Source organism: Aspergillus undulatus (genome assembly GCF_047715775.1).
Source record: "Aspergillus undulatus strain CBS 261.88 unplaced genomic scaffold BDV17scaffold_15, whole genome shotgun sequence".
Lineage (NCBI taxonomy): Eukaryota > Fungi > Ascomycota > Eurotiomycetes > Eurotiales > Aspergillaceae > Aspergillus > Aspergillus undulatus.
Window position 1 is genome coordinate 123370 of NW_027396619.1, and position 26767 is coordinate 150136.

The 26767-nt window shown below is 51.4% G+C and overlaps 11 protein-coding genes and 1 non-coding gene across 12 annotated transcripts; 4 read left to right on the top strand and 8 right to left on the bottom strand.

Moving 5' to 3' along the window:
* Positions 1–306: 306 nt before the first annotated feature.
* BDV17DRAFT_297717 (uncharacterized protein) lies at positions 307–3440 on the bottom strand (the record flags this gene model as incomplete). The annotated part of the gene is made up of 7 exons (XM_073763544.1): positions 307–372; positions 564–833; positions 865–1064; positions 1135–1438; positions 1619–1804; positions 1839–2024; positions 3426–3440. 7 exons carry the CDS (start codon positions 3438–3440, stop codon positions 307–309), a joined length of 1227 nt encoding a protein of 408 aa, XP_073617081.1.
* On the bottom strand, positions 3344–4575 carry BDV17DRAFT_44794 (uncharacterized protein). The gene is made up of 3 exons (XM_073764534.1): positions 4488–4575; positions 3610–4432; positions 3344–3532 (listed from the first exon to the last, which is right to left on the bottom strand). The coding sequence occupies exons 2-3, from the start codon at positions 4161–4163 to the stop codon at positions 3460–3462; spliced, it is 627 nt and encodes a 208-aa protein (XP_073617082.1). The 5' UTR covers positions 4164–4432; positions 4488–4575; the 3' UTR covers positions 3344–3459.
* BDV17DRAFT_289852 (FAD dependent oxidoreductase-domain-containing protein) lies at positions 4231–4828 on the bottom strand (the record flags this gene model as incomplete). Its single annotated transcript, XM_073761746.1, has 2 exons — positions 4231–4432; positions 4488–4828. The coding sequence occupies 2 exons, from the start codon at positions 4826–4828 to the stop codon at positions 4231–4233; spliced, it is 543 nt and encodes a 180-aa protein (XP_073617083.1).
* A 105-nt stretch (positions 4829–4933) lies between these two features.
* On the bottom strand, positions 4934–5329 carry BDV17DRAFT_289853 (uncharacterized protein; the record flags this gene model as incomplete). The annotated part of the gene is made up of 1 exon (XM_073761747.1): positions 4934–5329. The coding sequence occupies one exon, from the start codon at positions 5327–5329 to the stop codon at positions 4934–4936; it is 396 nt and encodes a 131-aa protein (XP_073617084.1).
* A 300-nt stretch (positions 5330–5629) lies between these two features.
* Positions 5630–10517, bottom strand: BDV17DRAFT_289854 (Zn(II)2Cys6 transcription factor; the record flags this gene model as incomplete). The annotated part of the gene is made up of 6 exons (XM_073761748.1): positions 5630–7372; positions 7422–7533; positions 8961–9082; positions 9167–9651; positions 9825–10344; positions 10512–10517. The coding sequence occupies 6 exons, from the start codon at positions 10515–10517 to the stop codon at positions 5630–5632; spliced, it is 2988 nt and encodes a 995-aa protein (XP_073617085.1).
* An 865-nt stretch (positions 10518–11382) lies between these two features.
* Positions 11383–12327, top strand: BDV17DRAFT_280833 (alpha/beta hydrolase family protein; the record flags this gene model as incomplete). The annotated part of the gene is made up of 3 exons (XM_073759946.1): positions 11383–11460; positions 11510–12013; positions 12073–12327. 3 exons carry the CDS (start codon positions 11383–11385, stop codon positions 12325–12327), a joined length of 837 nt encoding a protein of 278 aa, XP_073617086.1.
* Positions 12328–12686: 359 nt separating this feature from the next.
* BDV17DRAFT_t59 lies at positions 12687–12794 on the top strand. Its single transcript has one exon. It is a non-coding gene; the product is annotated as a tRNA-Met (tRNA).
* Positions 12795–13285: 491 nt separating this feature from the next.
* BDV17DRAFT_297722 (glycoside hydrolase family 43 protein) lies at positions 13286–14393 on the top strand (the record flags this gene model as incomplete). Its single annotated transcript, XM_073763545.1, has 2 exons — positions 13286–13703; positions 13768–14393. Exons 1-2 carry the CDS (start codon positions 13343–13345, stop codon positions 14391–14393), a joined length of 987 nt encoding a protein of 328 aa, XP_073617087.1. The 5' UTR covers positions 13286–13342.
* Positions 14394–14416: 23 nt separating this feature from the next.
* On the bottom strand, positions 14417–15488 carry BDV17DRAFT_259297 (Alpha/Beta hydrolase protein). Its single transcript, XM_073757416.1, has one exon. The coding sequence runs from the start codon at positions 15452–15454 to the stop codon at positions 14501–14503; it is 954 nt and encodes a 317-aa protein (XP_073617088.1). The 5' UTR covers positions 15455–15488; the 3' UTR covers positions 14417–14500.
* Positions 15489–15917: 429 nt separating this feature from the next.
* On the bottom strand, positions 15918–18092 carry BDV17DRAFT_297724 (FAD binding domain protein; the record flags this gene model as incomplete). The annotated part of the gene is made up of 5 exons (XM_073763546.1): positions 15918–16349; positions 16403–16550; positions 16601–17054; positions 17111–17607; positions 17656–18092. 5 exons carry the CDS (start codon positions 18090–18092, stop codon positions 15918–15920), a joined length of 1968 nt encoding a protein of 655 aa, XP_073617089.1.
* Positions 18093–22618: 4526 nt separating this feature from the next.
* BDV17DRAFT_289859 (uncharacterized protein) lies at positions 22619–23428 on the bottom strand (the record flags this gene model as incomplete). The annotated part of the gene is made up of 1 exon (XM_073761749.1): positions 22619–23428. The coding sequence occupies one exon, from the start codon at positions 23426–23428 to the stop codon at positions 22619–22621; it is 810 nt and encodes a 269-aa protein (XP_073617090.1).
* Positions 23429–24989: 1561 nt separating this feature from the next.
* On the top strand, positions 24990–26742 carry BDV17DRAFT_289860 (uncharacterized protein; the record flags this gene model as incomplete). Its single annotated transcript, XM_073761750.1, has 7 exons — positions 24990–25030; positions 25120–25177; positions 25744–25995; positions 26044–26133; positions 26196–26391; positions 26459–26521; positions 26624–26742. 7 exons carry the CDS (start codon positions 24990–24992, stop codon positions 26740–26742), a joined length of 819 nt encoding a protein of 272 aa, XP_073617091.1.
* Between the last annotated feature and the right edge of the window lie 25 nt (positions 26743–26767).

The window sequence follows — 26767 nt, forward strand, 5'->3', positions numbered from 1 at the left end:
CAGAATTGACGTTCTTGTGGGAGTGCAAATCGAGGCTGGGAGGCTTGGCGGGGCATCGGGCAACACAAGGTTAGGGCTGTGCAGCAGGAAGTTCTCGGAGCCTGAAATCATTCCTTCGGTGTGAATGCAACTGGGCGTCCTAAGTGGCTGCATTTCAGCTGACTTGATGTTCTTCGCAACTTCGATGCCGATGAGGTATGTATTTGGTGAGACGTATACAGTGGGCTGCCAACAAAATAGATATCTTCTGACATATGGTGGAAGGACAGTCCATCTGTCACGCCTGCCGCCGAGGGCGCGAGGCGCTTAAACTACAAGGAAAGAGAGCCATTGGGCTGCAGGGCCCATTGCACCTGCCTTGATGCTAGGTAACTACAGATTGTATCAGGTAGAAACGATGGTCTATGGATTTCTACAATATGGTGAACCAAATATCGCTACGCTAGATTTCCTTGTTGAAGTAGAGGGTGTATTAATGAGTTTCTCTTGTAGACATCCATTATCATTGAGCTGGCATCCGGTAAGGATTACTGCCACTCCTGAGGAATATGTACCACTGATACCGCCGCCTGAGAACTCTCATCATTCTTGGGCGCACTTTCAGAATGGTCCGGCACCATGAACACCACGCAGGAGGTGGTGGGGATGCACAGCACAAACATCACAAAAGCGACAATCAGGTTCACCATTGGCGACACCTCTGCAGCTCCAATCCCGAACGCCAAACAGGACCCAACGCTCTCAAAGCAGCGCACAATACCCACGGTCAGAGCCAAGGTCTCGAGGTCGCCATTGCAGACACCAAGGATCCAGTACACAAACATATAGTGTGACTCGTTCATGAATCGAAAAAAGCACATTGACGGCGAATCCGCGGCCAAAGTCTGGCTGGGCCCAGTCGATCGTTGGCTGGGTATCTTCGTACAGCTTCTCGTTGGCTAACTGCCACCCTAACAGGGAGAGCATGATCACGGCAAAGGTGAACCAAGTAATGCGGGCTAGTCGCGGCCGAATAATAACTTTCAGGTCAAAGACCCAGCCCCAGAACATGCTCGCTGCAGTAGCTGCAATTCCCCGAGGTCAGAGAGCCGAGCGTCCAGGCCCGCACGCTGAAGTAGTTCGTAAGGTAGATACCCTGGTATGTGCTGTTCCAGTTGAATCCGACAAGGATGGGTATCAAGAGAAGAATGTGCTTCTTCTTCACCTGTGCCCAAAGCTTGTGGAATTCACCGAGAACGGCCTTTTGCTTGCTTGGGTCGGGGATGCTGGAGCCGTCAGGGCGGATCACCTTGGATGGGTGCGAGATGAGGAAGGCAAGAGGAAGGCCGAGACATTGTAAGGCAATGAGGACGAGGTAGGTTGAATATCCGACTTTACCGCGCTCCCCGTCTTTGACGTTTAGGGACAGTTGGCTCGAGGAGCCGATGAGCTGGCCGAGCTCGCGCAGTCCCAGCCAAATCCCAGCTACATCAGTTAACAAGACACGATGGAGAGTAATCAGGAAACGTACTGTATTTCCCCTCTATCCTTGACGCCCCCATATCCCAAAGCGACCGCACCTTCAGAGGACCACAAGGCGGAAGCTGCAATTCCGCAAGTGACACCCCCCGAAAAGGACGAACCATTCCGTGCCATATCTATTGTTGACGTACAGCGAAGCCGAGTACGGAGCGTATCCGAGCGTCCCAAGTATGAGAACTCGTTGAAGACCATAGCGATTGGCGAGAATCGAGAACAACGGGCAGCCAAATACCATGGTTCCAAAGGTCAGACTGTTGGCGCCATTGAAGAGGTAGGGCTTCTGCTGTCCACCCGCACCAGTATGTTAGCAGCCCAACGTCCAGGCTTTGAAAGCATCTCTTACTGTTAAGCGCATTCCAGATCCCCGGCTGGGTGAATGAGATCAACCCGACAATAATAACATTGAACAGCGCACTGCGATACCATCTTGTCAAGAGCGGAAGTTGTTTCTGGACCGGCTGGTTGGTGTTGCGCTCAGGGTCGCCGTCGGCCTTGACGGTCACCTTGGGAGTGTCCCATCTTGAATGATCAGAGCAAGGTCGCGGCCGCTGACATTTTTCTTTCACCCGGCTACTACATTTTGTATGTAGCGGGCAGACTCGGACGTCCTCCGCCCCGCCATCCTAACTAGACAAATCTGCAGCTATCACGAGTTCCCCACTGCGGGTAGGCCTAGCTTGCTTGTCCAGAATATCCATGTTGGTCGACACAATGTGAACATAAATCAAGGTGTTAAAAGACAAAAATCTATGCAGTCTGATTTAGAAACTCAAATACCTGCCCATTACTTCGTCCCCTATTAACAAGGTGGCCGCTCAAGTCGAAGCCCTATCCTCCTCCGTACCTCCTTAAAACCCATAACTCCACCGAAATCAAAAACGAGGACACCCTCTTCATCCCAACACCATACCAACCCTCCATAACCCTCCCCCTTCCATACCCAACAACCTTCCCACTAGCCCTAACCCCCTCCCATCAAAACGTCCCCATCCCCTCAAAGACATCCGCTATAAAAATCCCTCTCAAAAAAGGGCACAATCGTGTCCCTCCTGAACTCCCACGGCGCAATTTACTTTAAAGACTTGAACCCCTAAGTCTAACGCCTCGATATAGAATCATGCTGTTCAGCACGCTCGCGAACCTTGGACTGGGTATGTTTCTCTGCTTCTTTCTCTTGTAAGGGTTCTACGACCGGAGTGTACTAACGAAACTGGAACCAGACCACGAAAGTTACTAGCAAGTCTGTGGGATAGGCTCGCTCAATCATATGGGTAGCATGTCCCAACGACAAGAGAAGAGAGAAGAAAAAACACGATCCAAGATCACTTCTGACCACCCCTCCTAGACGCAGCATAATCGGAAGCCTTCAACAGAAGTAAGGCGAATAACGGCAGTTGCCAAAGGCCCTTGAACCCAACTCTCACATGGAAAATACATGGCGGATCACTCTAAATTCGGCAACGCAAGCCCCAACAACCCCATACAAACATACATCCCGCAAGAGACAAAAAGCGGCGTGCAAGAGGTAACATCGCCGAATGTCGCAATGAACGGCGCAGAAATCGATATCAGCCGGCCACACGCCATGAGCATACCGCAACCGACGCCGCGGTGTGTGGTCTCGAGGGAGGCGGGCTTATACCTGCAATCCAGCATCAACTAGAGTCCCAAAGCATACGTGGAAAGGGGAATGAAATTACGCATAAACAACCGCATAAAGCGCATTTAACCAAAAAATTCACCATGCATGAGAACGCAATATTCTGCGCCTCAGTTCTCACGCGCGTAAACAGGCCCGCGAAGATAGCGCATACAGCGCTCGTGGTGAAAATCGTGCCCTTGTGCCCTAGACTTCGGAGGCGCACGAGGTAAGATCCAAGCAAGGGCCCGAAGATCCCCACGACCGAGGAGAGCGCCATGTCTCGGTATGTTTGGTAGTTACTCCCGTCGCCGAGGTTCGCGCCGTAGAAGGCGAGGTAGTAGGGGAGAAAGACGTTGTAGAAGGGGGTAGCTGTGCAGTATAATACTTTAGACCCGTCCGAATGTACTACCAACTAGTGGCCAAGATGAGAACGAGGACAGACTCACCAAATGCCTACCAACCCCCCAAAAGTAAAATCAGACAACCCATAAGACGGATCTTCCGCGCTCCATAGAACAATTCCCGCGCCGACGCAATCTTCCCAAGCCACGTATGCTTCGGAATTATTTGGAACTTCGAACTCATACTTTATGCGCGTGATGTAAATGGCTCGATACGTAAATCCATCATTATTTTCACGCTCAACCGCGTGAGTCCCCAGGTCTACGGTCTTTGCAGTCCAGAGAAAGAAGAAACAAGAAGAGCGGGGAAGAGCTGGGGCTGGAGCTGAAGTTGAAGCTGAAGGATTCCGATGGTAGCGCGTGTATTGTCGGAGTTTTGATCCGAGCCGTCGCGCTAGATATGTAGATACTGCATGCTTGCCCTGATTCATGCAATCTGCAGTCTGCAATTTGCGTGCGGGGCAGGGAGGTACGGATCTCGCCCCGTCCTTGAGGTGGATGGCGTGATGGTGGTAGGAGATGGGGAAGAATAAGTATAAGCAGGTGTAAGTAGGTAAATCAATGGGTAGGGAGAAGATGAGCGTGAAATAGACTGCCATTGGCTCTGCTCTGTTATCTATGAATACCTCTATGAATATCAAAATCCTTTCTAGGAGACAATTCAGTTTACAGCTTGGACTGCTCGGCGACAGACAGTTTGCGCAGAGGCGGACCTCCGCGGCTTCCGTCCCCAGACATGTTCACTTCCCCTGATGCAGATGGCCCAGATGGTACTTTCAACCTCCATTTTTCACGGAGCTGGGTTGAAGCAGTGTTCTCAAAGCAATCCACAATGTACTTTCCGAGGACGGGGAGGAATTTAAAAGCACTGCATTATGATTAGATCTTTGTAGCATTAGTGAAGTGAGGAGAAAAGAGCTTACTGTCCCGCACCCCCAGTCGCAACAAACAACCCATCCAGCTGTGGATGGCGGTCGATAATAAAGTCACCCGAAGGCGTATCCGTATACCAGCAAAGCCGTCTATTCATCCAAGGACGATCACACACGCTCGGGAAATAGCTCCTTAGCCCCTCGCGCAGCGCCGCATCCGCGTCATCAGGGACATAACCAGAGGCAGCATTACTGGAGTCGCGTCGCGGTCCGGAAACGGTGCGTCCCATTGCCTCTGACTTTACCTCTGTCGCGAAGCCGTAACCGTGTCGGGCGAGTTTGAGGATGTTTGTGCCCGGTGTCGGCGGGAAGACGAAGACACCGGAAGTCATGTTGATCATGACGGGGGTTTTTTGCGAACTTGGTGGCCTCGTCGGGCGTGAGCTGGATGAAGCCGACTGGCTGGCCGGATGAGGCAGCAGCTTGGGAGAGGTCGATTAGGCGGTTGGTCCAGGCGCCTGTGGCGAGGATGATTTGGGTGGCGAGGAGGTGAGAACCGTCTGCGAGATTGACGCCGATGACCTTGTTGGAAGAGGAGCGACGGAGAGAGAGGACTGTTCCTCGATGGCCGGTAATGAAAGACACGCCAGCGACGCTGCATTGAGAGGCCAAAAGGCCGATGCCTCAAGGGCCATTTGCGCGTAAATGGGACCCGCATAGTCTGCACGAATAATCCGTGAAATGTCGACGCTACTTCCATCGACGACTGGAGGGACGTGACGGTCAAGAACTGCGATGTTGGTGTATCCTCTCCTGGTCAGTTCGAGGGCCGTTGAGAGCCCGAACACCCCGGCACCAGTGATAAGGATCGGATCGTTTTGGCTAACAGGCATTTCTACGAGATAAGAATAGACTGCTTTGGCGAATAGAATGAGGAATTTGACGAGAACAAAGAACATCAGGACCGAGGTGCGATTTTTTCAAGCCCTATCATTCCGGATGGCTCCCCGGCGGTTGTACTCCAACCAGGCGGGTCCGGGGCCTCTTCCGATCGCCACCTGTCCATACCCGAATGAGAAAGAAGTGAGGGGGGAAGTAAACAGGGCGTTCTCGGTGCGAAACAACAGCCCAGTGGCCTGATAGCGAGTTTGCAGAGCACTGAGGTACATAACGTCGTTCACAAATTCAAGAGCCTATACCGGCAGATCCAACCAGTTGTCGATGAACCGTCCGTAATCCTGGGGCTGAAGGAATACATCAGTGGCGGTAGCCGGGAGACCCGTTCCAGGCTGTCCAAGTAGAGCAGAGATATCAGGAGGCGTTGAATTCAGAACGTGCTCTGGCGGATAGTAAGTAGCCAGGCCCTTGACAACGGTCCTGTGGCCAGATAATCCCGCAGACCCAATCAGCCCGAACTCTGGGTCCAACGTTGACGAGTCTGTATGGACTATACAGTCTTCCGCGAGGCCTGGGCCGAAAATGTCCGCTGCAGGAAGCTTTGGCGGGGGCGCCACCAAGATATCACGGAGCAGCTGAGCATTGGCCAACCAAGCCTGCCGAGATTCCTGCGTATCGCCGGGAGATATACTGCTCCGTAGCTTACCAAGGTTATCAACTTGTTGTTTGATATTCGGCCATCGAAGGGCCATCCGCTGGAGGAATCTCAGGCATTTTTCGTATCCAGACTCAGCCTTCCCGCGGAAGTACACCTCTTCGACGAAACTGTGTTGAAGACAAATCGTGGCGACGATGACCACACACTGGCCAAGTGTGGGGTCTGAAACTTCGTATCCTTTCGCCTCTATCAAATCGATGAAATGTAAGATCCACCCTGCGTGAAGAATGATCTGCTCATAAGAGTGCTGCAGGAACGATTGTGGCATGGTATGACGGAAGTTGCGTAGTCGCATCGAGAGCAGAAGAGGATGGTTGAGAAGACAAGGGACCGCATGGAAAGCTAGTTGGAAGAACAAGCAATGACCCCAGAAGTCCCTGCGCTGCTGCAGGTCTGTTGCATAAGACTCGTCCAGGCCCGTTCTGTGATGCCGATATCTCAATGGAGCGATGCTCTCAAAGTCAAGGTGTCGGAATGTAATCTGCGAGTAGTCGGACTGAGGTGCCCAGGGCGGAAGAGAATCAGCGGCGACAGGAGAAGCGGCATAGCTTTGCGCGAGTCCCCAGACCTCTCCGAGTTGGATAGCACAGACAGCCAGGCCGAGGTCTTCCCTATTGGCGAGCCTGGTGTGTAAGCTGTGGGTGAGCCTCCGACGCGGTTCCCCGAAGAGATTGCCAAGCATATAAATGGACCATCGAAGGAGAAGGCGCTCATCTCGCTCATACTCCAGGACAGTTATCTCGGTGTTCCCAAATTGCAGATTCTCAAGGAAAAAAGTAGCCAGGCGCAGGTTTGTTCCCGCCCTCATGGCGCGGCCCGCCGTGTAGTCAATGTAAGCTAGGAGGCACAAAGCTTGTAATGTCGACAATTCCACGGAGCCTTCTGCAATGCGTGCCATGATCATACGTCTTGAGCTTTCTGTCCATTCTGTGATCTGCTTGTCAACTTCCGGATCCGCGATGCCGTTGGGAGTGAAGCGCAGTCCCAATGCTTGCATAGTCAACAGAAGCTCAGGATCACGGCTTGCACTGGAGTCGGGTAATGATTTGTGGTGGAAGAGGGGCAGCGGCTGGAAATTGCAGTAGGTGTAGAAGAGTTGGAGTGCAGTATGCGCGATTGTGCTGCTTTGTTTGGTCTCGGTGGTTTGTTCATGCTGGCTAACAATTGGAGGCACATCCAGCAAAGACAGAGTACTCGAATTGTCTACATCAGACTCCGAACGAAGCTGTGAAGGTACGAGTGACGTTGTAGACGAGTTCGGGTTGGAAAACAATTCAATCAATGCCTCAAGCCTTCCCTCTATCCCCTCAATTCGTTGTTCCTGCAGAGTCAGGACCGATCGGTGGATGGTAGCAATGCGGGTAACATACCATCTTGCTGGCGTGATCGGGCTCCTCATCACCAGCATACTCGCATGTCTGCCCCAACCTCTGGCAATAAGAGCACGCAGGCCGCTCACCCGGACACCGGGATTTCTTCCGTCTGGCAGGGCCGAGGTGTCAGTTCGTTACTGCGCAGGGCAGCGTGAAGGTCAGCTCACCTGCATTGCTCGCATGCTTGACGAGTCCGCTTAGCCGGCCTTGTCCCATCCATGTCGGGCGACTTGCTGTACTGGATACTTTTCCTTTTCCTTGAGTCTGGCAAGGTAGCCAGGGGACGGAGACTGATGTTGTTGGCCCGTGGAATCGCTCGGCAGAGCTTAAGTAAGCGCCCCCGGCCTCTCCGCATTGGGAGTCGAGCACTCTTGTAGGGGATCGAGTCTGGTGGCAGTAGTGAGAACATTTGGGTGCTAACGATAGCTTGTAAGGATAGCGTAGGTTTAGGTTGGTGTGGTGAAGGAGTTGAAAGACGACGTCGAGTTTCTGGAGCAAAACAAAAGCGCTGGTGACTTCCCGGGCCTGGGTCGCTCCTTCCCCGGCTGAGTGTTTTCTTGTACAGAGTCTGTATTACGTACAACGAACATTCATAGAAAGAGTAGAGCGAAGCATCTGTTATCAAGCGTGCCCTGAGATAATTCTCTTTTTCGAGACACAATACAGTAGCCCCCCTCCCCATCCCCTGCACCCGCCACCCTCTCCGCACTACCACCAAGCAACCCACCAAGTCCAATAAGAACATGACTCAAAGGCTTATCACTCAGGGTATTCCCCGTGCATTCCTGCAGCTTGCCTAGCGACAGTAGATTCCCGACATTGGCCGTCTCGATCGGGCCGATATTGTTGATGTCTGGTGGAGGGTAGGAGGGTTGGATCTGGGTCTGGCACTTGTGATAAGATGAGATGGGTATCCAGAGTCGCTCACCTGTTATTGGGAGCCCTAGACAAAGGTTATCTAGATTTGGTCCTGGGGTCTCAGTTGGCTCGACGGTCGTAGTGCTTGTGGCTGTTATCGCTGTTGATGTGGGCGCCGAAACCTCGATGGGTGTTGCGGCTGCGAAGGCCAGTAAGGCGGCGGTTGCGAGGATGGTCTTCATCCCGAAGATTATTAGGGAAAGTGGTTTAGGAGTCATGAAACCTAGAATCGAGAGCTTCGCGGCTGTTTATTTATTTATGTAGTTCCTGACCCAGCCGGAAATGGGTGATGGCCGGATGCGGGTAGACAGGGGCTGGAATGCTGGGGACTGTCAATGTAGCCGCAGCCCCTTGCAGAGGTACGCGCTTTAAAAAAGTAGATTATGATACGGTTATCAGGGGCTCTCGGTTTTCAGTTCAAATTCCACATCAGTTCTGTCAATCTGTTTGTGCTAACTACCAATGAAATAAAGGAAATTACTCTCCGTGGTGCTACGGTCAACCTCATTCAATTTGCATCCTCCATCCCAATCATCACTTCACCCTTATCACTGGTGAAGGCCGGCTCTTCTCTGTTCAGACAATGGAATAGCAGCCAGAATAGCAGCGCAAGAGTACCTAGTCCCCATAGATGCCTCATTTCCGTATGCAATCTGACGGAACGCCATCTCCTCGTGCTCCGGCTCCGTGACCCAGGTAATTCCAGGTAGATATTGGAATGGCCAGACACCTTCCGCCACCTACAAGGATGATTCCAGTTAGTCCTGGTATATGGGGAGGTATAGGATGTAGGTAGAAGTTCAGAGGCTGAAGCAGTCACTCACATCATCCAAATCTTCGTCCTGGCCACTATCAGTGACCTTATAAGCATGGCGCAACACGCCGATCTGGGAATCGGAGCCTTTATAGAGACTATCCTCCTTCACGGCGAGATTCTTATGCTCAGCGACTCCGAACGCATCACCCATGCCTCTTACCTGGCGGGCCATAAGGAGCGTCTTCCAGCGTCGGTCAATGTCCTCACAGTCGGCAGGTGAGATCAGACGGGGCATCATGTCCTTGTAGGAGGGTCTCACCAGCTTCTTACCGTTCATGAGGAACCTAATCAGTACCTCAATGCCGGATTCGTCGTCCTGCCCGATGTAGAAGCGCTTCCGGTTTACGGGCTTGCCTGTGAGTCCGACTTCGGTGTTCTTGCCGCAGTATTGGCCGTGGTGTTCAAGAACGGGAAGGTCCTCGACGTCGATATTGAGGGATTTGAGAAGTTGGAGTAGAGGACGAGGTCGGCTCCTTTGAGGGCACGGGGGAGCTGGAATTCAGCGAGTTCGGAGTTGTGCGGGTAGGCGTGGGAGCAGAAGATTCCCAGGACGCCGCCTTTATGGTGTGTTGTTGTTAAATGAGTACTATTCAACGTAGTGAGTTCAAGGCAGGGCGTACCCTCTTTCATGAAATCCTCCTGTACCAGGAGAGTCTTCACCTAACCGTGCACCGGCAGTGTCTTTGGGTCCACGATCGAGGTAGGAGACGGAATAACGCCTCCCACAGGCTCAGTGGTGTACAGATTATATGTCAGAGTGATGCGATTTCCCTGTGTGATGGTCTCAACTTCGTGTTTGCAGTCGCTGTAGAACGCAGCCCACTGGATCGCATCCTTGCTCTTTGCAGCCCAGTCGAACTCGACCCTCTGCCCGTGATGTTCGACGTTCAACTTACCTCCCTCAAAGGCAGAGGACAGACAAACGACAAGGGATCCAATCTGGTTGGCGGCTCGCGGGGTATCAACGGGCTTTTTGAAGTGGCCTGAGGGGCCGGAGTATACCTGCCATAAGAGACCCTGAGCGATATTCTCGAGGATTCCAAAATCAGATGGATGGAAGGTTGTCGCAAACTGGTCCACGTTGATCTTGCCAGCTCTGTGGTACTCAGGCTCAAGCACGTCCTGTTGTCCGCGCCCAAAGCTTGCAGAGTCACAGTCACCGACTAGGCGTCGGAGGTTCTCAATCTGATCGGCTCATTCGTCAATGGGCAGCAGCAGTTTGTATGCGGTCGAGTCATCTTCCTTGCCCCATAACACCATGACAGGGACCGATGCAGACTGGTCCTTCCCCTGCGTATCGGCGTCAAGAATCGAGATGGGAATAGAGCCACAGGAAAACGAAGCTGTCGCACGCTCATCCTCAATAAGACCTCGCAGCTGACGGCAAGCTTTGTTGAAAAAAAAAAAAAAAAAAAAAAAAAAAAAAAAAAAAAAAAAAAAAAAAAAAACCTGAAGGAACGGTGCCGGTAGAAGACTCGAGGGGAAGAGAGTGACTGTTGCGCCTGATGCATTAGGCAGATGCAGGCAGCACCCGGCAGGTGGCAGCGACCAAGGCAGGTACCTAACCCAGACAAGCTCCTGCCTTGATAAATACATCAAAGTATTCAATCTGTTTTCACTCTATTCAAGTGCGCCGAGGGACACCATGGTAGTGGTGCCGTGAGTGATCAAGAGTCTTCACAAGCATTCTCAATGACGACACCGTCAGCCAAAGCACAACGCATCACATCAGACCAGCCATGAAACAGTCTTCCTTGCAGTCGAGAGGCTCTCAACCCTATTACCAGCCACTGCTATTCTTTTGATGCCGGATTCCAACGATGTGCCTGGATCGAGCCGGGTGGGCCCTCGGCAACCTCATGTCCGACAGCTATAGCCCCCCGAGTATCGTTCGCGCTCGCCGAATTCCATAGTGTTATCTGATAAATCTGAGTGTTCATATCAGGGCTCGGCTAACGCCCTCTTTTGAGTGTCCATGTAGGCCTGAAACGCCCAAGACGTTTCAAATCCGCCAAGTCCAGTATACCGAGGGCAAGCCAAATGCCGAATTGTATAGCAACTGCCTCGCTTGATCCTGTCGCTGGGAGGAACCGAGGCGCGGCAAAGAAGAAATATGATCAGATCTAATTCAATCCTGATCGTAATCCCATATAAACCCGATAGTCGTCATCCGTTTCCCTGTTCTGAAAGACAACTTATCCACCCTTCACTTCAGCACCAATCATGAAGACTGCACTTCCCTTTTCTGCCTTTGGCTACGCTGCCCTTGCTCTCGCAGCTGGCAATGGCCCGTACGATGCCGTAAGTCACTTGGCAATCCCCAATCCCTTCAAGCTAACCATCTCTTCAGTCGCACTCCGCAGATCCGTCCCTCCCAAATCACACCATCTACAAGCCCAACAACCCAGGAAACATCACCCTTCCCATCCTAATCTGGGGTAACGGCGCATGCTCCGCAAATGGTACACTCTTCGGCAATCTCCTCACAAACATCGCCTCATACGGCTTTATTGCGATTGCGTCAGGCTCACCCAACGGTCGCGGGACCACCGACGTCCAACTCATGAAGGACGCACTCGATTGGATCGAGGAGAATGCGGGTACAGGTAAGTATACGACCGTCGATACCAGTCGAGTTGCAGTGGCGGGCCAGAGCTGCGGCGGGCTCGAGGCGTACCAGATGCGCGATGATCCGCGGGTGCAGTATCTGGGGATCTTCAATTCGGGGTTCTTGGACTTGGGTCCAATCGGGGAGATCATTGGGCTTCCGGGTGAAAATCCGGAGACGATCAAAGAGATCAGGAGACCGGTGTTTTATTTCCTTGGTGGGGAAGATGATATTGCTTATCCTAACGTACGTTTGTCCTCTTCTTTATTCTATCATAACGGTTGAGAGGGTTCTCATGATTTTAGGGCATGGCCGACTACGACGCACTGACTGGAGTCCCCAAGTGGGTTGGGAACTACCCAGTCGGCCATATGGGCACTTATGCAGAGCCTGAGGGGGGAGCGTTCGGAGTTGCAGCTGTAAACTGGCTATCATGGGTTCTGAAGGAGGATACCAGCCAGGCATCGTGGTTTACTGGTGGTGGTGCTGAGGAGGCCGGATGGGAGGAGATTGCAAGTGAGGGCTTGGATGGTCTCCTGACATTCACCCATGGAGCTTGAAGATGAATGGAGGGTTTGTCGCTTTGGAAGGCTTTGGGAAGAAAGAGATCTGTTTATATTCAGTGTGCCCCTTGTCCCGCTGGCGGGTGTTTTTATATATATCGAGATCCATTGCAAACGTCACCGGGATCTCTTTGACCGTAACCAACCAAGCTGCGAGACCTACCCTGCTCGAATTGATAATTGAAGCTTCTCTTTCCAAAAAGTGCTTGGCTTTACAATAAATGAATAAACGGACTTCCGTGGGTGAGTAACCGACGGGGTCCCTGACAGCTGAGGCGATACGCATTGAGCGGCCAGCCATGAGCACGCACAATATTGTGTTATAGGCACAAAACTAGAAAGTTGATACAATAGAAGTTTCCATAGTATAGTGGTTAGTACGGCGGTCTCATATGAAAATATGACAGTTTCCCTTCAAAGGAACTGGTAATCCGCAAGCACGAGTTCGATTCTCGTTGGAAGCACTTGTCAAAACTTTTTTTTGCCGAATGCTCCGCAGACCCACCAGACCCTCTGGCTTCATTTTTGGCATGATCATGAAACTGCAGATCTCCTACTGGTTTGAAGCGCCGAGAGCTGGGCTCTGACTCGGAAATGCCTGGCTAGAACCACCTCGACAGACGACAGTGATCAATGAGCAGCCACGCCCCGCGGAGTAATTCGGCAGGGTCACTCCATTAGGGCGCGTCTGATAGCACTACCTCAGTATAAAGAGCCCGTGTACTTTATCAGCGAAGATAAGATCTCCATGAAGACCACGGACGGTGCGCCGTCTCCAAGACCGCTTCCAGCTATACTCCGGCGGACCGCAAGCCACAGTCCGGGGTAAGCTGCCAGCTGGAGAATCGTCAGCTCCGTCAATGGGAAGCCCTGACAGTTCGCTATCCCTCAAGGTTTTTGCTTTTCGATGTAGGTACCAGAGGGAATACATAAATACCAGCTGATTATTCACAAAGGCCGATTAATCCCTCAGAAATCTTGGAAGCAATCCACGGACTAATATGCCCCCAAGATGAAGATATCCATGCAGTGTCTCGTTCTGGCTTTCACCGGACTCCTCACAATCCTCCCCCTATCATCCGCATGGACAAATCCCATCCGTAACCCCGGAGGCAGCGATCCCTTCATCGCATACTCCGGCGGGTACTACTACCTCCTCACGACCGAATGGGACAATGTCCAGATCTCGCGCTCGACTACCATCGAAGGTCTCAAGACTGCATCGAGCAAGGTCATCTACTCCGACACGACATCCTCGCGGTGCTGCAACATCTGGGCGCCGGAAGTCCACTACCTCGGCGGCAGGTGGTACGTCTACTTTACGGCTGGCAATGGTGATAATCTTGATGGGCAGAGATTGCATGTTCTCGCTGGTACGTTGACCGTCCCCCCTCATCTCCTACTTAGTAGCTATAGCTAACCCGGGCAATGGAAAAGGCGGCTCCACCCCCTGGGATACATACACCTACGCAGGCCAACTAACAACCGAATGGTCAATCGACGCATCCGTCCTCCGCTTCAACTCCTGGGGCAATTTCCTCATGTACAGCTGCTTCCACGACGTAACATACCAATCCATCTGCCTGCAGCAACTAAACTCCGATTATACATCCCTAAGCGGCTCAATCTACGTAATCTCCCAACCAACTCTCCCCTTCGAAACGCACGGCACACCCGTCAACGAAGGTCCCGTCGCGTTATACTTCAACGGAGTAACATACATAATCTACTCGGCGTCCTACTGCTGGACGCCATACTACTGTCTGGGCAAACTTACCTGGGACGGTGTCACGGACCCACGGAGTGCGGCTGCGTGGAGTAAAAGGAATGGGTGTGTGTTTGAGAGCGCGAATGGGCATTACGGCACCGGCCATAACTCGTTCTTTCAGAGCCCGGATGCATCGCAGACTTGGATTGCTTACCATGCGACGAGTAATTCTGCGGGTGCTTGTGATGATTCGAGGTATACGATGGTGCAGCTCGTTGGGAGTCATAGTGATGGGAGTCCAAATTTGGGGCGGCCGGTGGATTGGGGCCATGTTTATGGTGAGCCGAGTGGGTAAGAAGGTAGTGACTGGGTTTGATATGAGATAAAGTATCCAGTTGTTATTCACAGTCTGCCTACAGTAACTCGATCTACATAGTATACGAATAAAGCGTCTGGACAATATCACAACCCCATAACCCTCCTAATTCCAATCCATCCTCGCCTCCCTCGCCATTCTCGAAACCTGTGCCTGGGGCGCAACTCCATCAAACCCATGGTAAGCCCCGGGCCAAACATGCAACTCACACTGCACCCCATCCCTCCAAAGCCTGGTTGCAAACTCAACATCCTCATCGCGCAACGTCTCCGTCGATCCCGTATCCACGACGCCTGCGGGAGGTTGCTCAGATCTGTAGCGCGACTAGGCGCCGCATACGGACTGACATTCCCACTTCCTCTGGAGGAACCAAGATACGCATCCCATCCAGCCCCATTAGCATGCTTATCCCAGATCCCGATGCCGATGAACTCGTTCGCACTCGCGGAATCATTCCGGTCATCAAGCATAGGCGAGAACAGCGACTGGCCGAGAATACTCGGGCCAGATCTATCGCGGGATAGTAGACATATCGCAGCCGCAAGACCAGCGCCGGCAGAGAGACCATTAACGTCAATTTTCTCCCTATCGATTCCGAGCTCGTCTGCGTGAGAATGCACCCATTCCAGTCCAGCGTAGCAGTCTTCCACAGCGGACGGGAAGCGGTGCATCGGCGCTAGGCGGTACTCGATACTTGTTACCACGACGTCGTATGAAAGGACGAACTCGAGCAGCCCGAAGAGGTTGCAAAAGCGGTTGCCCATTATTAGGCCGCCGCCATGAATGTGGTAGATTGTTGGCATTTTCCTGTTCTCTTCATGATGCTTGGTAGGGCTTGGGTTCTCCTTGCGAAATATAGACAGAACCAACTCGTTTCCATCAGGCCCGGGGAAGGTGTGTTCTGTGTGCTCGACACCAGGCAGAATAATGTCCTCGACTTTCACCGGGATTTGGCCCTGCCGGATCAAGTCGTCGTAGTTTGGGAGGAGGGATTTGAGCTCTGGGTCGAAAGGGAGAGGTGGTCTTTGTGTTTGTGGCATTGTGGAAACAATAACTTGGAGAGGAAGATAACTGTTTGATGGGGATGAGTTGTTGACATACTGGCTGCATAGGGCCAGTATATAGTTCTCGTAGTGAGGCTTGTACTTCTTACCTAGGGCTGTGTATACAAACTCCCTCACGGTGAGTGAGAATGACTCATTTCTTGGCGCAATTAACTATGAGTTCAGCTCTGCAAAGCTACAACTGGGACGTATTTTCCGGGAATACAGGCTGCTGAGTACGTGTTGAGTAGATAGAACTCCCTTTCCCATCTCTTCCATTCTATCGGGTTAGAGGGCAAGAGTGCTGTGCACTTCGCTTATCCTGGCCTATTGGGAGTCAATATATGGAAGAGTGCTCGAATCAACGAACAACAATAACTGCGTGTTCTCATATGTACGCCAGACACTATAGAAATACCAAATGGTAGCCGATACCCCTAGCAGGATATTAAGCCCGTCCTCAAGAAACAGGACACAGCCTCCCATTATTATTCCAACTATACGGCACCGGATCCTCAGTTCGAACCTCCCAATCCTCACTCCCAACCCCCGTAAGCGCAAAGAACAGCCCAGTTGGATCATACTCCTGCTTTAACTGATAAAGTCTGCCATAATTCTTTCCATAAAACGCCCTTTGCTGATACGGCTCCAGCAAATCCCCCTCACTCATATAAGACCCCGAATCAGGCGCAATGTTGCGCATCGTATCCATCCAGCTCGTCACAAATTTCGAAGAGTTGTAAACAGTCTCCCAGCTTGCGTCAGACGTCCATTGTGTCCCGACGATTATGTGAGCTAGGGCCGAGCGCCAGGCGGGGAGGACGGATGTGTCGTTAGGTGGCGTCATGGCGATTCCGGCGCCGGAGATATGAAAGCCTGCAATGAAGAGGCCCTGATTTTATGGTTAGACTGGGAATGGTGGTTGAGGAGGTTTGGGGATAGTACCTTTTCGATGGCATCCTGGTGCGCAGCGAATAGACTCTGGCGGGAGGTATCGTCCGTAAAGACGCTGCGAGGCATCAAGCGAGAAGCAGTCTTCACGAGCGCCGTTCCAACGTATTCTTGAGGAAACGCCACGGCCCATACATCGTGACTATACAAGCGTCAGCGCAATTTATGCCAAAAAAAAAGACGAAAACGTACTAGTTGTCAGCATGATTATACCATGGCGTGTACGAGATATTCAACCCATCAAGGACCCCAAACCAAGGCGCCAACAACCTCTTCGTCTGCACAACGCTCATATTGGGCGCAACAAACGACTCCATTCGGAAATAGTAGTCCGTAGACCCAGCATAGTCCGTTCCGATCTGGAAAGCAGACGCACCGACGTAGTAGTATCCGTACGTGCCGGCATCAACGTAAGTCTCGAAGTTATCGAAGTAGGCGGAGACGCCGGTCCAGAAGGCGTCAGCGCTAGGACAGTCATCGATGGTGAAGTTGAAGGTAACTGAGGTCGTCTGGATCTGGGGGTGACCGATGACCGTCATGGAAGTGACGACGCCGATGGTGCTTCCGCCGCCGCCGCGCAGCATCCAGAAGACGTCGGAGTTTTCGGTGGCTGATGCGGTGATGAATCGGCCGTTGGCGAGGACGACTGCTCATTATTATCTGTTTCCCTGCTCTTGAAAGTGGGATGGCGAGAGTATTTACCTTCCATAGAAAGAACCTGATCAGCAGCCATCCCATACAAACTACTCAGAGGCGAATGACCACCCCCAGCAGTAAACCCAGCCAGCCCAACAGTAACAGCCTCACCCGTCACGACCGAGACACCATTCTCCTTGGCAAACTCATTGGCTTCCCAAACCTGAATGCCCGCGCCAAGCTTGATGGCAGGTCCAACATACCCGTTGGTAGCGCGGTACTCAGAGTAGAACTTCTTGTCCTTCAACCAATGGGTCCAGATCGAAAGGGCTCCTTTACCGGCCGCTTTGCCGTTGAAGTCGTGCCCGGTATTCTTTACAACGAGACGAAGGTTCTGGTTGCGGGCGAAGTTGATGGCAAGTTGGATCTGAGCTACGTTCGTTACATTCACGACGTAGGTGGGATATCCACCTTGCTCGCAGGTGTTGGTATAGTTGTAGCCCGGGGGCATGCAGGTGCGGCCTTCGTATAGAGGGAGCATGATAGAGGTCGGGTCGTCCATACTTGAAGTAATCAGTCCGGGTTTCGTTCTTGAAGAATGTCCAGCTTACTGAATGTCCGAACTCATCCATTCGGTCGTGGTAGCAGAACATGTCTCCGCGTCGTACTCCGGCCAGTCGGGATAGCAGGACGCAGCCAGTGGAGCGGGCTTGATCAAGCGCCTTCCAAGTAAGACGTCAAATATCTCCCAGACCGAAGTGCTTGGCCACGATGACTCGCCTGGCATAACCTTGCAACTATGCTGATTCCGCGAAGCCGATCTAGTCCCGAAGTTGAACAGATTAGAGATTGATTTGTTTTTTATTGACGAGGCAGCTTCGGCTAAAACATCGTCTGTTAGTTGTACGGCTTCATTTGGAAACAAATTAGCTGAAGGTGAAATTGTGGTCACAGCGGCTGAAAGAGAAGCAGTGACACTGGGCTCTTGAGCAGCTGTTCCTGATACGACCGCCAAAGTGGCGAGCACGGGAGAGATGAAGCTTTTCATCGTATAACCGTGAATCAAAGCGATACCGCTGATTGGCAACTAGGGAAGGGAGTCAACGCGCCAGCATTGAAGAGACCATCCAACAGAAAAAGAAAACGAGAAAGCACGTTCCCAATTTAAAGAAGCCAGCAACAACGCTGAAAAATTCAGGAGATGAAGCTAAAAAGCGCCATCGGAGACCGCGATATCACTAATTTCCAGCACAATACGCCTCGGTTCAGTCATGGCAGAATTCAACCATACCATTCAAGTCTAGTTTATTGGGTTATATTACTCTCTCGCTGGACCGAAAGCTGAGATCAAATTTCCCTCGGGCGTCTAGACCGTTGTAGCCTAGAACAATATATTGCTCTGTCAAGATTTCGGCTAAGCGATGCACTAAGAGTCTTCTGAAGCACCGGACCCTCACTACAGCTCGGTGCGCTGGCATCCCCATCGTTAGTTCATGCAACTAATTCTGACACGTGGGCCTTGGCATGCCTTTGGGTATCTTGAGATGCCAATTGTCAGTAGAGAGATCTCCGAGACAGACAAGTGACTTTGCGTAAGGCAGCAACAATATTTCCATGAGTATCCCGTCATGAACGTCGACCAGTGACTCGAAGATGAAATTATTAGACGTTGCGAAGCCTCTGTCTTTGTATTACCTCATTGTTTGTGGTGTTTGTCTATTTTCTGAGATCCCTGATGTCTACTCACAAAGCGAGTCCTAGTCATGCTAGTCTCCTTCCTATCTCCTAGAGGGAACTGCCCCGGCACCTGCTTCATATCTGCATTAGCGGGCTGCAGCGTGTTCTAGATTTTTCAGGAAGGCCACTGCACCTAAAGTAGATTGAGTACATAGCCTTGTAAAGCTTGTCATGACGCCGGCAAATGTGATTGTATATATACCCACGGGGGCGATTGAAGTCGCCCCGGCAAATTATCCAAATGCATACATCTCATCTGTTTCCGATCGATCTATTATGCTAATTTGGTTGTTCCACTATGGGTTCGACAACACCAGACAACCTGCCCCACAATGACCTGCAAAACCAAGCGATGCAATGATCTTTGCTTTTCCTGCCGTTGCGACGGTGGCCGTTCTGCTTCGGGTCTATATCCGTGCTTGGACACGCTCATTTGCTGCCGGTAAGGAGCCATGTCTACAACTGCGTGCCTCTGCTGATAACAGATAGAAGACTGGGTAGTCTGCTTTGCGGCGGTGAGATGAACCTTCGTCCCATAGATAGATACCGTTCTGATTGAAGTTATACGAAGACAGGCAAGGCGATTCTTGGCACGAGGGCTAGAATCGAGCCTCGTAGTGTGATTATCTTGGCTTAGCCTTGCGAGGGGCTGAGATATCTCGAACGGTTGGAAGATGCGCAAGGGTGAGGTTATCTTGGTTTCGCAGCCCCTCGGCGCGAGTACAGACGATGCCCCTGTTCAACCGGTCTTCAGTCGCTTGGACTAGTTTGCGTCTTCATACCAGCTGTGTGCTAGTATGCTGGGAGTCTAGGCTTTGATTGAGTCGCCCGAAGTGTGCATATACTAGTTGGTATTGATTACTGTATACAAAGTTTGTACAGACGATGTGAGTTATCTAACCAACCCAAGAAGACTTGAAGTATGCGGCGCTCTAAGGAGTTCACAACAGATAGAACTGTGGATCTTGGAATCAGTATGGGGTTTAGTCCATCTCTTGATCGGTCTGCGTTTTGCCAATAGTGACATACGCTATTCAAACCCCGGGGCCACCGGAACCATGACGTGCTCCTGTCTGGTTGCTTTCCGCAGCACCCGGTTCTGAAACTACAATAGAACGGGGTCTGCAAGTAGATTTAATTGTTTCGTCTCTATGATGCAGATGATTATGCTGGCCCATAGGTTCCAGACCACGGTAACCCCTCATCTAATAGACCTTTTTAATGTCCACCCGCCGCCTGAGGGACGAGTAGTATTTCACCTCCCACATCGAAGTAGTTCTCTACGCTCCGTCACAACTTTCTTGATCTTCTTACCCTGTCTCTCTTCTCCCCTGAGAGACATTGAAAATGCGTCTCACTTTGCTGCTAACCATCCTTCCTCTGTCGCTTGCCGCGCCTAGTATCTTCCTCTTGCAGGGGCTATTCAAAGATAAGCCCCAGCCAAATCCCGCGACATGTCTGCGTACATGCTCTCATGAAGAACTTGCTTGCCCGGATAATATGGTGCGTTTCCCCCTTACGTGCACTGGCTACCTTGACGCCCGATCTGGGGCTTGCTCAGCGGGGCTGATGAACGGTTTGGTATAATTAGGATCCTAAACAGCTGGTATGTACCTCTCTCCCAACATCTAGACACCATCATCCCCATATCCAGGCTCTTATGGTGCCGACAAAGTCGTGCAATTGATAATGGTGGACAGGGCAAATGTTGGTCTTGTTGCCTACGGGAGCAGAAACCTTCCATCGCAGACGTCGACCTCGACCTTGAGCTTGACTACGCTGTCTCCGATAATTTCGGCGGGGGTGCTATTCTCAGCGAAAAGCGTATGCGCTCTCTTCTCTGTTGAACACAAAATCTGCCACGCAACTCTGAATCACCGGATAATCGGCAAGCTGACGGAGTGCTCGACACTACAGCAATCCACGAGACTCAGGGTTGTATCAGGACAGGTGATGGCTGCTGCCAGCTCGACATATGCACGAAGTGCTGCGATGGTCCTTGCTTGGTGAGGACTCACCATAATAATCCTCAGGGCTGGGGTCAGTGCTTTCGGTCGCGTAATCCCGACTTGCCTTCTTATGATGCTAGCGATGAGGACGAGGGGTCTGGTGAAGATGTCATCTTCAGGGGAAAGCGTATGTTCTTTCCACCTCCCACTTCCCCAACCCCCAACGCTTGTCCTTATCATCTTGAATTAAGAGGGGTTGTTGTCCCTTTTATCTACAGTACCATACACCCCGCTTCATCGCGTCCCTCTCCTTACACTTACACTCGGAAGTCTAGTATACTGATGCGGAAAACAAATGTATACAGCAATCCACGATACATGCGTCCCTGTAGGCATGGGCTGTTGCCAAGCGGATGAATGCACGAAGTGTTGCAATGGTCGCTGCTTGGTGAGGTCTCACCATAATAATCCCATGGGCTTCGGGCAGTGCTACGCGGGCTGAAATGACGTTTGTAAGGGCGAGGTTGCATGGCAAGGCTGGATAAAGATTGTACTCGGGGGTTGAAAGTAGATGAGCAACAACAGGGCGGGCGAATATCGTACCTGCTGTGCTGTGGTTTGTTTCGAGGTGCATGGTTTGTAGGTGGCACCTTATATTACTACCGTGGGGAAAAGAAATAGTTGATATAGTAGGTGTAGGTTCTTAAGCACACCAGAATGAACCAACAGGGGTCTTACATAGTCTTTTTTCTGTATCAGGTGGTATCTAGGTAGGATAGTGCCCTAACTTTAATAACAAGCATCCTACCCAACTCGGTAACCTGTCCACAGACCGCGTCGGCGTAGGCGCGCAATCAGACTCCTGTCTCGGATATCTGGTCATTGGAACTGCCCCAAATATTCCGTGAGGCTCAAGATCTATCGCTCCCGAAAGCTAGTTGGGACATATTATAGTACCTTCCGTAGCAGAGGCAAGAGCTACAGCGACTACGCGCTGTATAACCTCGCCCCTTAGCACTTTATTATAAAGATACCTGAAGGGGTTCCCTCTGCGCATGCAGCGCCGATATTATGTAGTAGTATCACAGTATATAATCCTCTGCAAAGGAATGGCTGTGGCCCTGGGAAACGGGTCGGGATTAATTACCTAGTCAGGCGGTTTGGACACTTTGGGTTGGTTTTTTTTGCAGGCGCTATAGAGGTGGATAAGGCTATAGCCATCTCGCGCAAGAGAATAAGGGAGCTAATGTGCTGAAGCTCGGGGCGGATCTCTATATTGCTATTGATAATGAGCCGGATTGGACGGGCAAGTATGTGAGGAGTCTGGATATATTCTTTAGCATGGTTTCTTTGATGAAGGTATGTATTCACATGTCTCCCCTTTTGATTTGCTCTGTACTGCCCGAGAGCGATGTAAATGCCCTTGGATGTTTACCTGGGTCTGCTTGCGACTCGGGTATTGTTTGTGTAGGTTTGTCTGTCAGACGATGGATTTCTTGACCTCCCTGCTATGGAATTCATTTGTCAACTGAAAGCCGGGTCATCGTTTATTGGGAGCCCGGGCGAAATGGGGGAGATGCTGGCGTATGTTGGGAGAAGGGTATCAAGACGTGGGTCGAGGAGGTCCTGTTGAAGGATGCCAACCAGGGCATTGTTGACATGCATCATGGACTGGCACATTATCAGTACGTCTTGTATAAGGATAATTGGTCATAAAGTAGAGCAGCCGATACTTTTCTAAGGACTCTAGTGCTTGTTTTATTTGCGATGACATGCGCAACAACTCTGCTGCTGTTATTGACGTCGGACTCGGTGAAAGTGCCTGGACCAAATCCTAATCTTATATCATTGATCAATGATCATACTGTCCAACCTTTCTGGACAAATATTACTTCAAATAAACATAAACCTTACTCAACGTCTGCCCGACATGCCCATACGGCCTCACCACCTCCCCCTCCCGCTCATACTCATACTCATCCACCCTAAAAACGGCCACCAACTCTGACCTGAACGGCTCCGGCGGATGCATCCAAATATGATTTACAGCATCATGATAGCACGCAATATCAATACCCCTGAACCCCTTCTCCGCCGCATCATAAATCAACCAATGCGCCATCATCTTCGTAATTCCAACATTCATATAATCCGCCCTCGTCGCTGTCCCCATCCGTTTCAACACCTCCCCGGGCCCCTTTGCCTCCCACGTAGATCCATCTCTCGCGTCCCTCGCCTTGAGCCGCGAAGTAAACGCAGCGAAGTCCGGCAGCGCTTCGAAAAGCGGTGCGATACGGCCCATATCCATTGGATCCGCTGCGTCGAAGGCCAGCGCAATGGACGCGAGTGGGAAGTCCATTTGTTCGAGGATTTCGTCACCGGTTAAGCTTGGATCTCTCTGCTCTTCGGCTTGGAAGTATACCGCACCCCCCGTTTTTGCAGACTCGGGCTTCTTAAATACGTACTCCTTGTCGAAAACGCCATAGGACAGACCGGATTTGATCTGATGCTGGACTGCATATGTCGCGCCATCGAAAGTCGCGTAGAATCGCTCGGTTTGTTTCTCGGGGTAAATGTTCGCCCAGACGGGGGAGTGGAAAATGTTGCTATGGCTGAGGATTGCTTTTGCCCACTCAAGGTGCTGGGGTTCGAGTTTGCGGATTTCGAAGCGGAAAGGGGGGTTGATGGGGTTGATCATTCTGGCTGGTAATACATATGAGATGAGCTTGTGCTTGGGGCAGTACCTGGAGAAAAGAAACGAGGTGATGAGGTGGGATGCATGACCTTCCTATAACCAACCTTTGACCGAGCTTGTTGTTACATTAGGCTGCGACTGAGTCTTACATCAGCACTAGCTGGCTGACTGCATGGATGCTACCTAATGTAACGTTTTCAAAAGGGTCTTGAGGACTCCAGGTCACGCTGCAATCAATCATGCTCTACTCTACGCAGCCTAGTCATACAACTTGAAATAGTCTGTTCTACTAACTCATTGGGGTGGCACCCACCGAAGTTCGGCTGCCTGGAGTAGTACGTGTAAAGCTGCTTGATATGGATTATTGTCCAGGAATCAATAAGATATGCACATCATTCGCTTGCTATATAGTACCGCCACCGGAACCCCTTTCTTCGTAGCTATAGTCTTTTAGCTCACCAGTTAGTGCGTCCCTAATGATTTGCCTAATAGTGCGCGTGAGTTGCTGCGCGAGCCTGGGCTCACCATCTCGTACACCAATGCCAACCACAGCCAAGTGATCAGAGCGACTCTCTATGAACGGCTCCTCTGTAAACACCGAATAGTGCATATTGATATGTATACAACTAAACCTGGATGGATATCTCAGCGTAATCATATTCATTATTTCAATAAAAATGAGCTTTTCATTGAGCCTAAGAATCTCTGGTCAGAGAAGACCTTTAGCTCTCGGTAAATAAGCTCCCCCACTGGCGCAGCGGCATCATTCCCACTCTACAGTGTCGTAGCATATCCCATACCACCGTGGCGACGGTATCAAAAAACCGGGACCCCGTACTCCTTTTCCCAGTGCACCACGCGCTGGGCTGCCTTCAGATTCGTACAGAATGTCGTGATGGCAGAAACACCCTCCTTGGCGACTTCAGCGACCATCTTATCAAGAGTTCGCTCGTCAATATCAGCAAATGAGGTATTCTTCGACGTGCGCAGAGGGCTTCGTCGGCGGCAAACCCTAACCAGCCGGACGAGGTGCCGCTCCAACCGATGATGTCGACTTCGGCGTCTGCAGGTAATTGAGCGACGGCGAGAATTTTCTCGTTCTCGAATTGCTGCAGGGCGTCGGAGTCGAGACTGACTTTCGTCACGGGAAAGCGAGAGAGATGTACTGTGACGTTTGGGAGAGATGCGATCATTGCGTGGGTGAAGAGTTCGAGGCTGGTGTTGGAAGAAGGGGTCAACACTCCCAGGCGTATAGGCCGGCTGCTTTGCAATTGGACGACTCAATGTTCCCTTCGCCTTCGTTTATGATATAACGATTCTCTTCCCTGAGTTGAACCAGACGGGAAACACAGCACAATAGCCAAGCCGTTGGTAAGATGGTCGCTTCGGCCAAGGCTGGCTTGGGAGCCCTTCAGCACTATTCGACACCATCAGAATAGAGAAGAATGGCAGTCACGAGCCAGAAAGTGGGAAATTCGGAAGGTGATCGAACAAGGACCTGGATCCTTTTCCGCCTGAGCAGCGGACCTGGACGGGGTGGTCTTTCTTCGCCTTCCAGTTTAGCATGGCCTTCTCCCCCACTCCTTATAACGTCGGAGCGAGCTTGTATGCAGTAGGTCTGAACTGATGGACTATTCCTATTGCGTCGAGTATGCACATCTTGTTCATTGTAACAACAACTGCTAACATTTTAGTCGTGGCTTCTGCCCTGGTGTCGACCTTATTGCAGCTCAACTCGCGCGGAGCAGCCTGGTTCGTTAATTTTCTCTGGTCGAGACATTTCTCTAGCTCCTAATCTTGATTGTATGAAGGTATCACATAGGCTATCCAATCTTTATTCGTGCATCCAGCGGCGTCTATGGCTCGCTCGTATTTGTTTCCATTCGCGGCGTGAGTATTACAATAAATCACCCCTTATGCGGCAACTAAGGATGACTAGGTGGTAGCAATCCTCTACATGGCCATCCAAACCCTCTATGCGAGCAAATTCGTCGCCGTGATGCTTCGTTGAGTGTTCAACCACCAGTGGACTGATATCCCCAACAGTGCGTATATCCTAGTTCACCATCCCATAGACATCTGCTCTAACTGCGTACCTAGACATCCCCCAGAGTACCGCGATAACCTCAGCCGACCTCCTAGCCTTTGGAATACTGTGGTTGCTGGAGCTTCCGTTTGCCTTCGTTCACCCCAGTAAAACGGATACGGTGTTTCACGTCAAGTCGGTCTTGGCTCCAATTGGCTTGATTGTGACGATGATCTGGGCTTTCTTATGACCTGTCTTAAGTTTCCCAGACTCGAGGCTTACTGTCACTCAGGCTGCAAGTCACGGCGCCAACTTCTCGGGCCTGAGCACCGGCGAGACCGCGCTAGGCGGGTCCTTCATGAAGGCTATCAATATAATAGTGTCGAATATGATCCCTCCCCTTGTGTATGTCCCAAACCTTGCGCGATATGCTACGCGGCCGTCTGATACCATGCCTATGTCAATTGGGCTGATGCTGAGCAAGCCGGTAGTTGTGGTTCTCGGAATGGTCATCACCGCTGCTGGGTACAAGCAGTTCGGCGAGGTAGGAACAGGGTAATATTTCCTGGTAGGTATGTCTAACTATACTTAGGCGTATTGGAATCTATGGGACTATTACGCCAGCATCCTAGATAACTACTGGAGTGCTCGTACTCTTGCCTCCTTGGCTGCGGGCATTCAAGTAGGTCACTTACAGTCAGGTCGGTTTGGACAAAATTGTTGCTGATGTTTGTGCACTATTAGCTGAAGAAGAGCTGCTTTCGCACTTTTGCTTTTCTCCCTTCTTGTTGTTCCGCATTGTCCCAGGCGTTCGCAACGTCCGTTACAAATCTCACTAGCAATTCGATTCCGGTAGGATGCGACCTGGCGGGACTGTTTCCACGATACTTTACTATCGTCCGTGGTCAAGTCGTGTGCTTCATTCTTGCGTGGGTGTGCGGTGAGTGACCAAATCCACATCTTGAGCACCTCGAGGATCCGCTAGACATCTCCTAACCTTCCTCTAGTGCCATGGAAGCTCACCTATTCCGCGACCTCGCTTATCACCTTTCTCGGCTCCTACCTCTGCTGTATCTGCCCCATCGTGGCGATCATGGTGTAAGACATAAGATATCACATACCGACCGACTGTATCTCAAACCCCCTCTACTAACGCTATTCATCTACGCCAGCATTGACTACTACCTCATCCACGCCGGCAACATACACGTCTTCTCCCTATATACCCCGAACCCCCGGGAAGCCCTACACCTACACGCACGGGTTCAACCTCCGCGCCTTCGCCGCCTAGGCTGCATCCATCGCCCTCGTCATTC

Excerpts from the sequence above, each read along its gene's own strand:
- BDV17DRAFT_44794 (XM_073764534.1), bottom strand. The coding sequence starts at position 4,163 with ATGGCAGTCTATTTCACGCTCATCTTCTCCCTACCCATTGATTTACCT. Across the intron at positions 3,533-3,609 it reads GGGGGGTTGGTAGGCATTTG|CTACCCCCTTCTACAACGTC; the intron begins GTGAGTCTGTCC and ends TATACTGCACAG.
- BDV17DRAFT_259297 (XM_073757416.1), bottom strand. The coding sequence starts at position 15,454 with ATGCCACAAACACAAAGACCACCTCTCCCTTTCGACCCAGAGCTCAAA.